At 36.9% G+C, this 11,246-nt stretch overlaps 1 protein-coding gene across 2 annotated transcripts in view; it reads right to left on the minus strand.

The window, feature by feature from the left end:
* Window positions 1-1,481: 1,481 nt before the first annotated feature.
* LOC135223835 (uncharacterized) overlaps window positions 1,482-11,246 on the minus strand; it is a 614,631-nt gene continuing 604,866 nt past the window's right edge. For both annotated transcript variants that reach the window (XM_064262828.1, XM_064262749.1), the window contains exons 4-7: window positions 10,354-10,480; window positions 9,745-9,793; window positions 8,542-8,721; window positions 1,482-5,153 (exon numbers count right to left, since the gene is read on the minus strand). In XM_064262828.1, coding sequence (XP_064118898.1) covers window positions 2,789-5,153; window positions 8,542-8,721; window positions 9,745-9,793; window positions 10,354-10,480 — 2,721 coding nt within the window. In that variant the 3' untranslated portion in view covers window positions 1,482-2,788. The remainder of the gene's footprint in view (window positions 5,154-8,541; window positions 8,722-9,744; window positions 9,794-10,353; window positions 10,481-11,246) is intronic.

Genomic DNA, 11,246 nt, shown 5'->3' on the forward strand with positions numbered 1-11,246 from the left:
ACCTAACTGAGCACAGTAGCATTTCATCTTTGTCTCCCCCCCTATTACTCCCGATTGTGGAAGACTATGTCTGAGAGGGCATGAAGTTCCCTCACCTTCTTGTTGTATGATGAAATTTGGCGAAGTCGGAGTAATAAGTAATCCGTGGTTTAACGTCGGGGTTTTCATGGACAATAGATATTAACATCTATTTTGAGAATTACATAGAGAGTTATATTAATTAAATTTTTATCAACAACTATTATGTTTACAGTTACATTTGACCGTTTACTATTTATAATACAATACAAAGGCAATGAAAATTGTATCAATATTTTTGCACAAGCCTCTTTGGGGCAGTAAGAATTGAACCAGTGGTATCAAATTTATCACATATGCAGTAAAGGGTTTGTCTCTTTTAGGGCTTGAGTGCCAAACGTTTCAACCAATTTTCTTGTTTCAGCATTTTGAGATTTCCAATACTGTTTAAACACACATTTTCTTGTATCAGTACTATTCAAATTATTTGCCATTATTTGTTATCTGAAAAGAAAAAAATTCAAATGTAAATAAATTTAGTTATAAAATCTAACACAAACGCAAGTTATAATTTTTGTTTCGTTTTGTTTGTATGGTGCTTTTACGTTGCATGGACCCAGTGGTTATTCAGCAACCGGACCAACGGCTTTACGTGACTTCCGAACCACGTCGAGAGTGAACTTCTATCACCAGAAATACACATCTCTCACTCCTCAATGGAATGGCCGAGAATCGAACCCGCGACCACCGAGGTGGGATGCTAATACCATACCAATCACGCCGCTGAGGCGCTACAATAGTTATAATAAACGCCATCATTATACTACAACCCTAACACAAACCCTATTCCACCTACTTTTGGTTCATCTTAAATAATGTATCTATGGAAGTATTTCATATAATGGGTGGTCGTAGCTTGCAAGGACAGACAATCAGATAAGTTTTCACTACCTTCTCTGGTCACTTTCGACTTTGTCTCCATCTTATACCCAATATTTCTTTGGATCCAGGATGTCAGACATACTACTTATTGGTTACTACATAGCTGATTGTCCACAATAAAATGCCCGTCCTATGTCCAGTACGACCTCAATCTTGTTCTGGAAGATTCCTGAAATTTACTGATTTTCATTTTTGAAACTGTTCTGACGTTAAGTAAAATTACTGTAATTCAGTGTACTTTTTGTTGTTGAAAAAAAGCGTTGATTATCTTCTATTAACTGAAAACAAACAAATTACTCAACACTACGTATTCAAATACTGATTATTCTAAAAAATATAACTTAATAAATCTTGAATAATGTACTTCATGGGAAATCTGAAATTTAGTTACAGAACTGTGGTTTGCATGAACTGTAATCTCATCCTTTAAATTTTTTTTAACATATAACAGTTACGCTACCCATCAGTTTTATGACCGTTAATGATCAAAATGGGATTAAAGGATCAATAAATTACTAGTATATTTTCGCAGAAGTTTTTATTTACGGACAAAAAACTGGTATATGGATATACATAAACTAAAATCATGACTTGGAGAAATGTTTGGAGGAAGCTTCGTCTTGCTTTTCATTCATTCTCAATTTCTTTGCAACTGGAGAGGAGAGAATGACTTGAAAAGTGCTGTTATGGTAACAACAAAGGTACGACATTTCCCTAAGACTCCCTTGCAGAAGAAAATAAGAATACAAGAATGACAGCAATAAGAAGTCCCTCAGTGCTTAACATATTCCCTAACTAATGCACGCAAACTGACTGCAACTGAATGAGCCTCATAATTATTGCTTAATTGGTTTACATAAGAAAATAAAAATACAGAACAGAGCAGTTGAATTCCAGAAATGCGAGTGACAGAAGACAGGAAGGCAACACATTCATGTAAAACATATGATGCAAAATGAATTCTAAACCCTATGATGACATGATTGGATGAAGTTTTTGTTTTTCTTTATAAAAAATACTTTTTCTGAAGTAGACAGATATTTTTCACACAAGAATTAACAATCAGATACAAAAAACGGATTCGAACACAAACATCATAAGGTGACAACAAACAAAATATTATAGAAGCAAGAGCCAAATAATTAAGACTGAAAAGATTAGAGTAAGGAAGCTTCGAAGCTCAAAAAGATTGTGTGGAAGAAGGACAAGTTCAGGTGTAATGGTTGTAGCACCAGCAAAGAAAGAGAGGAAGTTTTATTACCCGTTTTATGACAAGCACCGTGTCAGACGTGCACAGACTGGCAGCAAGGGGTTTGGAGTCTGTTTTCAAGTTAACAAATAAGCCTCATTTACTGCCGAGCCTCAAGGCACATTTGGTTAAAATAATTGGCTTTTTTGTATTGGGGAGGTTTTTCAACTTTAAAGTTTACAGCATAACCTCTTGAGTAATGGTCTAGCTTTATGACTGATGTATCTAACATACAATTGGCAACATTTTCAAGTACTGTTTTCACTTTAAAATTAAGAGTAAAATTAAAATATATTTAGTGTTCTTTCAAGAGCACTTACTATTTGGAATAGAATTGAAGTAAAATACAATATTCTCAAAAGTAAGAAGTAAGTACTTGACTAGGGAGTATGGACAAGCTTTGGTAAACATTTGAAAAAAATATAAAAATTGAAGAAACATTCTTTTACCAACACATTCAATGCTGAAGATGTGTCAGTGGTGTACTAATTCACAGGTTCAAAGACTTATAATGCTCTCACAGAGATTATCATAAACTGCTCGTTCCTATGTTTGGTGGGTGAAAGCTGACTAATGCTTTTACTGAAAAGGTGGCATATTTTCTGCTGATGGAGAAATCCCGGGGGATGACATACGCCTATGTTGGATACTTCGGCCCACCGGTGTCATGTCATCATCCTTGATGTTAAATTTTTCCAAAGCTCTTGCAATAGATCCATTGCAGACACCTCCCCAGGGTCTGGCACGGCTGCTGACAGTTGGCTCGAGATGAACGGAATTTGATCTAGATCTTCCTCTGTTCTTTGAAGGCGTGGTTAATCCAGGCTGTATACTCAAAGATCTTCCTCTGCCCTTCCAGTCGGGATGGAGCTCTGTGTCTGTGCTGGGACTACGAGGTAGTGATTCATCTGGATCAACAGAACCTTCACTTCCTTCACTGATCATACTCCCAATGTCACTGCTTGTTGAAACTGACCTCACATATGATGGTAATATCGATTTCAACGAGAGGGTATCCTCCTCCTCTTGAATAACTGGAAGTTCTGCCGAACTTACACTATCACAATTTGAGGAAGGCTCCCAAGCCTTTTCTGTCGATTCTGAAGCCTTCTTTTCTTCTGCTGGCTGCTCGGATTCAGTTTTAATTTCACTGTTTTCTTTTTCATTACTTGGCTCACTCTCTTTTACAATGCTGGCATTCTGAATTGCTTCTATTATATCTTGTGTTCTCGTTTCTCCCTTCAAATCAGTAACTGTGTTATCAGATTCATTGGATGCATTGCTTTCCATACTTCTGCTTCGATTTAAAGAACTTGGCTCATCTAATGATACATAGGCCTCATCAATATCTGCTCGTACTTCCTGCTTCACAAAATTATCGTTGACATCTCCCCTCTGAGATTCTGGTTTACTGTCGTCCTGGAATATTCTAATTTCAGGTAGCTCCAAAGATGTGGGTCTCTTACGTCTGGTGCTAGTTCTTGGACTGTCTAAATTGCCCTCCACACTTTCCATGGATGAAGCCTTAGATACATCACTGCCTTCATCAGAATCTTTCTTACTTCTACTTTTCCTTGTTGGGGTTGTACTTCGTGGTCTCTCATGAGAAACTCCTAAGTTAATGCTATGTCTGCTGGTTTTCGACTTTTCATTCAAGTTCACCCTATCAATATCAACAGAACCACGTCTTCTGCTACTGAAGCTACCTCTCCTCTCTTCTCTCTCTTGCCTTTCAAGACGCTCTTGTTGTCTCTCATGTCTTTCTGCTAAGCGCTGCTCTACGTGCGACACAGAACCTCTACGCCCTACTGGAGATGATGCTCCATCAGTTTTTTCTTGTGGCTTAATACTTGAACGAGTAACTACCTCTGGGTCAGTAACTGTGTGGCCTTTCTGTTTTTCCTTCTCTTCTCTTTCCCTCTCTTTTCTCTCTTTTCGTCGTCTCTGTGCATCTCTCTTCATTCTTTCAGCTCTGTTGACCTTGGGTATTTTCTGGGTGGGTTGTGCTTCTGGCTGTCTGTGGGTGTGGCGAGGGCATCTCTTATCACATACATCTCCACCACGTCCACCTCTTCCTCCGCCACGAAGGCGAGCTTCACTTCCTATATCACTGATTGCTTTTGGAGTATCTTGTGTGATGATGAAACTATTCATATTTGTATTATGTCTTGTAAGCCTGTCATTGTACTCTTCACTTCCTTTGGCAAATTTAGACTCAAAATACCCAAGCTTGTGAGTGCATTCGTCATCAATCTGATCAATGGCTGCAAGACTTTTGTACATTCTGCATGGAATATCACTCTCCTTATCAGATGGCTCTACCATGGGTAAGCAAATATTGTTGCAACTCTGGTACATAGCATTTTCTTGGTTGAGTTGTGAAAGAGCCGAAAGAACTTCAACTGACTGAGAGAAAGATCGGAGACCCATGAGCCTCTCTCGAGACTTGGAAAGCCCAAGCTTGACGTCGAAAAGCCTTTCTCTTGATTTTGAAATGGTTTTTTTCAGATTAGACATCTGAATTCTCTCCGAAAGGACCTCGCGGGATTTAGACATGCTTTTCAGGCGATCTAAGTTAGGTCTGTATGCACGAGACTCCTGCCTTTGTAGGGGTGTTTGAGGTACTACTGGTGGCATGGCAGTGACGGGGGAGGTGAGTGTAGATGTAGATTCGAAGAATGGGGGATACTGCTTGACTGGTGTGTTGGGATGGAATGGAGGAAGACCAATGTCCCGTGTTGGAGAAACAATTTCTGTGGGAGTTGCTGCAGTGACTGGCGTAGCTGGTGTTGGCGTGGGTGGCACTGGTGCAGGTGGAAGACTAGGGTTAGCACTGCTTGCTGGTGTACACAAAGCTGATGGCGGAATGTCTAAAGTGGTTGGTCGTTTTATATCCTTCTTCATCCAGGGGTGGCTGAGACATTCCCTTGCACTCATCCTTCTCCTGAAATGGATGTGAAGTTATAAGTATCTCATACAAAATCGTAAATTAACTGAATCGTGCAAAGAGACTGCAAGAACCATTACCTAAAAGACCATTTAATTTCCTGAAGACACACATACAAGCATAAATCTGTTCTCTCTCCCTTTCTCTCTGACATATTAAAACACGCGTGTAGTTATTGTCAAAACGTATTCGAATATTTACTCGTATTTTTTCTTTGCTAAAGGAAAGTATAGTTCGTCCTTTACATATTTATTTTTACATGTCTAATATCACCAGAATGTTTTCAGTAAAATTTCAGTATATATCTTTGAATTAAAAACAAATGTGTTCAGTTAATATTGATCTGGTAACTATTAGTAAGAGAAGTGGAATTTTCAATAAAAAAGAATATTATCCAAGACGTACCCTTAAAGCATACATAAACAAATATATACAAATTTTAAAAAATGGTCTTAACGACAGGTGGCTTTAGAGAAAAACATATACTATATATCATTCATTGCTCTTTCCCTGTGCATAGCTCGAGGTCTATCTCTTTATCTCTTTACTTGTAGATTAGAGTGACAAGAAGAAAAGGTTTCTAAACTAGCAAAAGATGTGTTGTACATGAGGGCATGGATGTTATGGGATGAGATCTCGGAAAAGTAAGAAAAAAGCTAAAGATTCAGAGAAGCAATGAGTTTTTGAGGTACTACCTAGTAGGCAAAAGGAATCCGTATGAAGCGTTACGAAAAAATGTGAAGTTAGAAAACAAACTGGGAAAACGGGATAGAATAATTGTGGATAAAGAAATGTTACAAAATGTTCGTGGGCAGTATTCTAAGGGACGTAAGGAATCTATTAATAAGTGAAGGATGGATAAAAAATGATGAAAACATGAATCTGAGAGTAAAAAACTCCAAGGGAATCAGTACCACTCCAATCGGTTGATTGTTTGTTTGTATAGTATTTTTACGTTGCATGGAACCAGTGGTTATTCAGCAACGGGACCAACAGCTTTACGTGACTTCCGAACCACATCGAGAGTGAACTTCTATCAGTGAGTGAACATCTCTCACCCCTCAGTGGAACGCCCGAGATTCGAACTCGCAGCCAACGAGGTGGCACGCCAACATTATACCGACCACGCCACTGGTTGACTGATTCGTGGATTTATGAAACTGACGTTATGAAGCCAAGCACTGGGGCACTCTGAGTCAATGAACGCTTAAGACAATGAAGCTATTGTTGTAAATGATGAATGAATGTCGAGACCAAATTGAGGGTGAACTATTTGGGAAGTTAATCTAATAACGACATTGGAAATGATTAGGGATGACCAAAGTAAAAATGGCACAGAAAAGAAAGGCACGAAATGGTGGTGGAATTGCTACCGCTGCTAATTAAAGACTACCACTTCATGGAGGTGATAGCCTTATTTGAATAGCTGATTAATCTGTTAAAGTATATAAAAAACTCAACAAGAAATTTTGCGGATTTTGCTGGGGAGTTAATGCTCATAGTTAAGTCTGTATCTGCTGAAGATGTTCATGTGTTGAGGGATTAGAGATTTTTTTTTAAATTAAGAAAAGAGAACATACATAAGAAGGGAAAGCTGCCGTCAGTAAGGTTTTTGACTAGGAATAAATAAAAAGAATAATCAAGAAATTAACGTTTGCAAGACCAACAGACTAGCCAGAACATTTGCACACTGAATGCTTATGTGCATGATGATATACATGTATATTTCAAAGAAGTTTCAGGCGATGATGAAAGGTGTACTACAGTCATTACAGTGTAAACCAAAAAGTGGCCTCTGTTGAAATTAGTTTTTCTTATGGAATATCTGATGTTAGAAAAGTGGGCACGGCGAAAAAACGAAAATGAGAAGAATTTGGTGTTAACGTTAACAAAAGCAAAAAAAAAAATAAGTCACAATTTGAGGTGATTCGGTCTTGCGTGGGGATAGATCAGTACGATTTCCGAAAAAATCAGCATTTATATATTAGTAGGTTTTGAAAGTTGCGAGAAAGGTATATGTGTAATAAAACAGTAGTGGAAATGTCAGTAAGTGAACTAAACCTTTTTTTTCTTTTCTAGCATACGACACTCCACTTGCAAAGGACTCCTGAGTGCAAATAAGACCCCTGTGAAAATTCATGAGGAAGACCTGGAGCTGTCTGAACTTGAAGGTAAAGTTTTAAATTTTGATGCTGTAGTTACTATGACGTTGATGAAACTGTTTTGATTATCTCTGAAGCCAGCTACTTGGAGAGTGGATGAGCTTGCTTAAATTTTACGTAGTACATAAACACTGGTGTGTGGTAACTCAGAAGTTTGTTGATAATTAATTTTTTTAGTAATTTAACAACAGATGAATAATTTGCCAGAATTTATGTGAGTAAATGCGGAAAATTTGCCATTATCTTGAATCTACATGTTAATGTGTAACATTTGCCATTATCATGAATTTACATAAGTTAATATGGAAAATTTGACATTATCTTGAATTTACATAAGTTAATATGGAAAATTTGCCACTATCTTGAATTTGCATAAGTTAATATGGAAAACTTCCCACTATTTTTAATTTACATAAGTTAACATGGAAAATTTTCGCAACAAAAGAAAGCTACTCTTGGGTAAGTGCATATAACTTTTAAGCTTAATATTCAATATATAAAATTATGCAAAACGAACACCTTATTCTACAGCGAAGTAAGGAATAGGTGAAAATAGTCTAAAGACAGACGTAATTGTTTAGTTAGCTACTTCTCTCTTTCACTTAACAAGCGAAAACAATTTTAGTTATTAAATGCGGCAACGTCAGTGTCCTACAAGAAAAATCTGCTATCCCAAAGATCTCTGAAGTAATTCATTCGTCCCCAGCTTGATAAATAACAATATGTACATATTTACAGACCCTTATTGAACAGGCTATAGAAAAAGACATTTGCAGACATATTTCTAACTTGACCTTCATTCGCAGTCTCAAAATTTGCACAGGACTTCATAATGAAGTGTTTTGTGGCAATAAAGAAATCTGTCCGATATATACAATTTCTGTAACTGAAATATAGTGCTCAAATGAAGTGATGTTTGAAGTAAGCCTGCAATTTACCCTGGCTCGGATAAAACCCAAAATTGCTACATATGCCGATCTTCTCCTTTATACATTTAGCTTAGTTCCGACTTACCAGCTTCTGTGGCTCTAAAACATTTCAAACACTGTCTGAACGTCAGGTGTGTCACATATACTTACAGGTCTTGCCCGTGACATTAGGGAACTCAAAAGTAGGAAAAACGGTCAAAATAAGAGCAAAGAACAAATAAAAGGGGCAAATGAATGAGAGGGATGAACGAGTGATGGATGAAGAGCTTAATGTGTAATGGCGATGACACCAACTCGGGCTGTCTGAGCAAGAGACGCTTCATGAAGTCGATTGCTTCCGGGGAGATGTCTTCGAACAATTCTGCTGGGAAGTCGAGCTCTCCTCGCGAAATCTGAAGGAAGGTCTCCTGGTCGGAATCGCCGCCGAAGGGCAGGAATCCCGTCAGGAGGACGTACGTAAGAACACCCAAAGACCTGTCGAGTAGCGAAAAACGTTTTAGAATCTTCCCTAAGATATCGGCGAGGTTATGGAAGTTATAATTAAACAAAAACAATAATGGCAATTCTAAGGACTGAATTGCTACGAGTACTATCACATTCACGCCACCATACAGCTCGGTTAAGATCGATCACACTTTCCTTTGGCATTGATTTCAGCCTCTCCATATCCAATACCAATCATATACTGACTTACCAAGGGCGCAAGTCCTGCCTTGCATTTGTCATGCTTTAATAAAGTTTCTGTAAAGAACTAAACAAAGTTTCAGTTAATTTGACCTATCGTAGTGAACAATAATTCTAAAGATTTAAATGTTGAGTTACTTGCAGGACATGAGAAATACCAGGAAAAAATGAATAAGTTACCAACTTAAGACTGGTTGGGTCTTAACATTTAAATGCAAGAGACAAAGAATAATGCAGTTATCATTTCATATCAGGGCAAGTTATCACTAAACGTAATATTGCCTACTACAGGTTAGTCTTTGGTAATCAGTGATATCCGGGACTTAGCTACAGATAACTTATGCCTTCTATCATGTCTAGGTTTTGTATGCGTATGGTATACTAAAAAAAAAAAAAAAAAAAAAAAAAAAAAAAAAAAAAAAAAAAAAAACATAGGTGAATTGTTTAATTCAGAAGGCAGGTAGATATTAGTTAAGGAGACGGAGGCTGTCACTGTCAATACAATTCACGCCTTTCGTGGGCAATGACTTAAATAAGTTAAGGGTCAGCTCACCATGATTTCAGGAATTTTATGCCGTTTAACGGCTATGAGATAAAACTTGAGATCGATAATAGCATACACTAACTGTACACTTTTCGTACATGCGCACGGATATTCACATACAATTATTGTTCCGAGAAGAAAAGTAAAACTGGCACACAACCATATCACTACATCATATTGTTTGGCCAAAGACATTAGGTAAGTTAACATTTCAATGAGGAATTACGTGAGGTTTCCTCTTTGTCACTCCTTCTTCCTTTTCTACTTACCACATATCAGTTTTCTTTGTGATGGGTTCGTAATGGAGAATTTCGGGAGCTGTTGGACGAAAAAAAGAGGAACACTATAATTTTAAATACACGTTAGTGAATGTTAAAAGTATACATGGAATAAGGACTATGTATTATCTAATACTTTTTTTCGCTGGGATGTATATGAATGTTAAAACACATTAAATATCGATACCAAGAGTTCTCTGTCGCAAAAAAGTGAAAAGTGGATTTTCAGATATTATGAAGAATGAGGCTCAATGTTATAACAATAATGCTGATGTACTCAAATTGCTTATGAAAGTTTCTGCAAAAACTAAAAATTTTATTTTATTTCACCAGTTCATTGTTAATGCAAATAAAAAAATACATAATGTTTGATTTAACATAGCAGTGAATGAAAGAAGCTAATCCTTTCACTAAAACTGCTTTAGTACAGTATTACTAATATAGTGACGCCATAGGTCATTTCATTGATGTAACATTCTCGATCGAAAGCATGTTCACATACAAATCTAAAAACAAGCAATGGCATTAAAAGTGAATGAAAAAGGCCAGCCTTTCTACCGCTTCTCGCCTTTCATTCGGTAAAGTTAGTCAATGACTCACCAACATAATCTGGAGTGCCCAAAATCTCGCGGACTTCTCGGCCGGGAGTCAACATCCGGGAAATCTCAAAATCGCACAGCTTCACGGCACAATCGGGAAATTCCCCCATGAGCACTAAATTCTGTGGCTGAAAGACAAAGACGACGTCAGTTTGGCTCACTAAAATCTGAAGTGAGATCTAAAATTATTTACTGAAAGAAACTCACCAATGTACTACGTACGCAGTCATCTGTATTTTTGTTTACACAAAGGAGAGGCGGGTTTTCAACCCTGTTATCTGCTGTTGATGTAAACACATATACACACACATGCATATATATATATATAATATATATATATATATATCTATATATATATATATATATATATATATATACACATAAATATATTATATATATATATTATATATATATATATATATATATATATATATATATATATATATATTATATATATATATATACTTATATATGTGTAGAGGGGGGAGACCTATTCATACGGAACAGGGGCTAGTGACGCGAAATTAAGGCTTCCAAATAATAATTGCGTTCATTAGAGAGAAGCAACAGAAGGTAACTGGAAATACGGAAAAGAATCTGTTATTAGAAAAGAAAAAATAAATGAACGAATTAAAAGAGAGATAACAATGTGAGGATGTCTCCTAGAAATTAGCCATTCGTCTCAGCAATTGTAATGCGACCATTCTTTTGAAACGCTTTCGCTTCAATGGTGAGTGAGTAGAGAGGGGATCACGACACTTTAATCGCTTATTTCCTACAAAATGTGAAATTAGAATTATTCTGATCATAATAAACCATAAAAATAATAGTCTTTTGAAAGTCAGCCATGGTTGACCAGTGGTAATAACGAAAAAGGCAAAAGCACGACAGATC

Source organism: Macrobrachium nipponense, chromosome 11, assembly GCF_015104395.2.
Source record: "Macrobrachium nipponense isolate FS-2020 chromosome 11, ASM1510439v2, whole genome shotgun sequence".
Classification (NCBI taxonomy): domain Eukaryota; kingdom Metazoa; phylum Arthropoda; class Malacostraca; order Decapoda; family Palaemonidae; genus Macrobrachium; species Macrobrachium nipponense.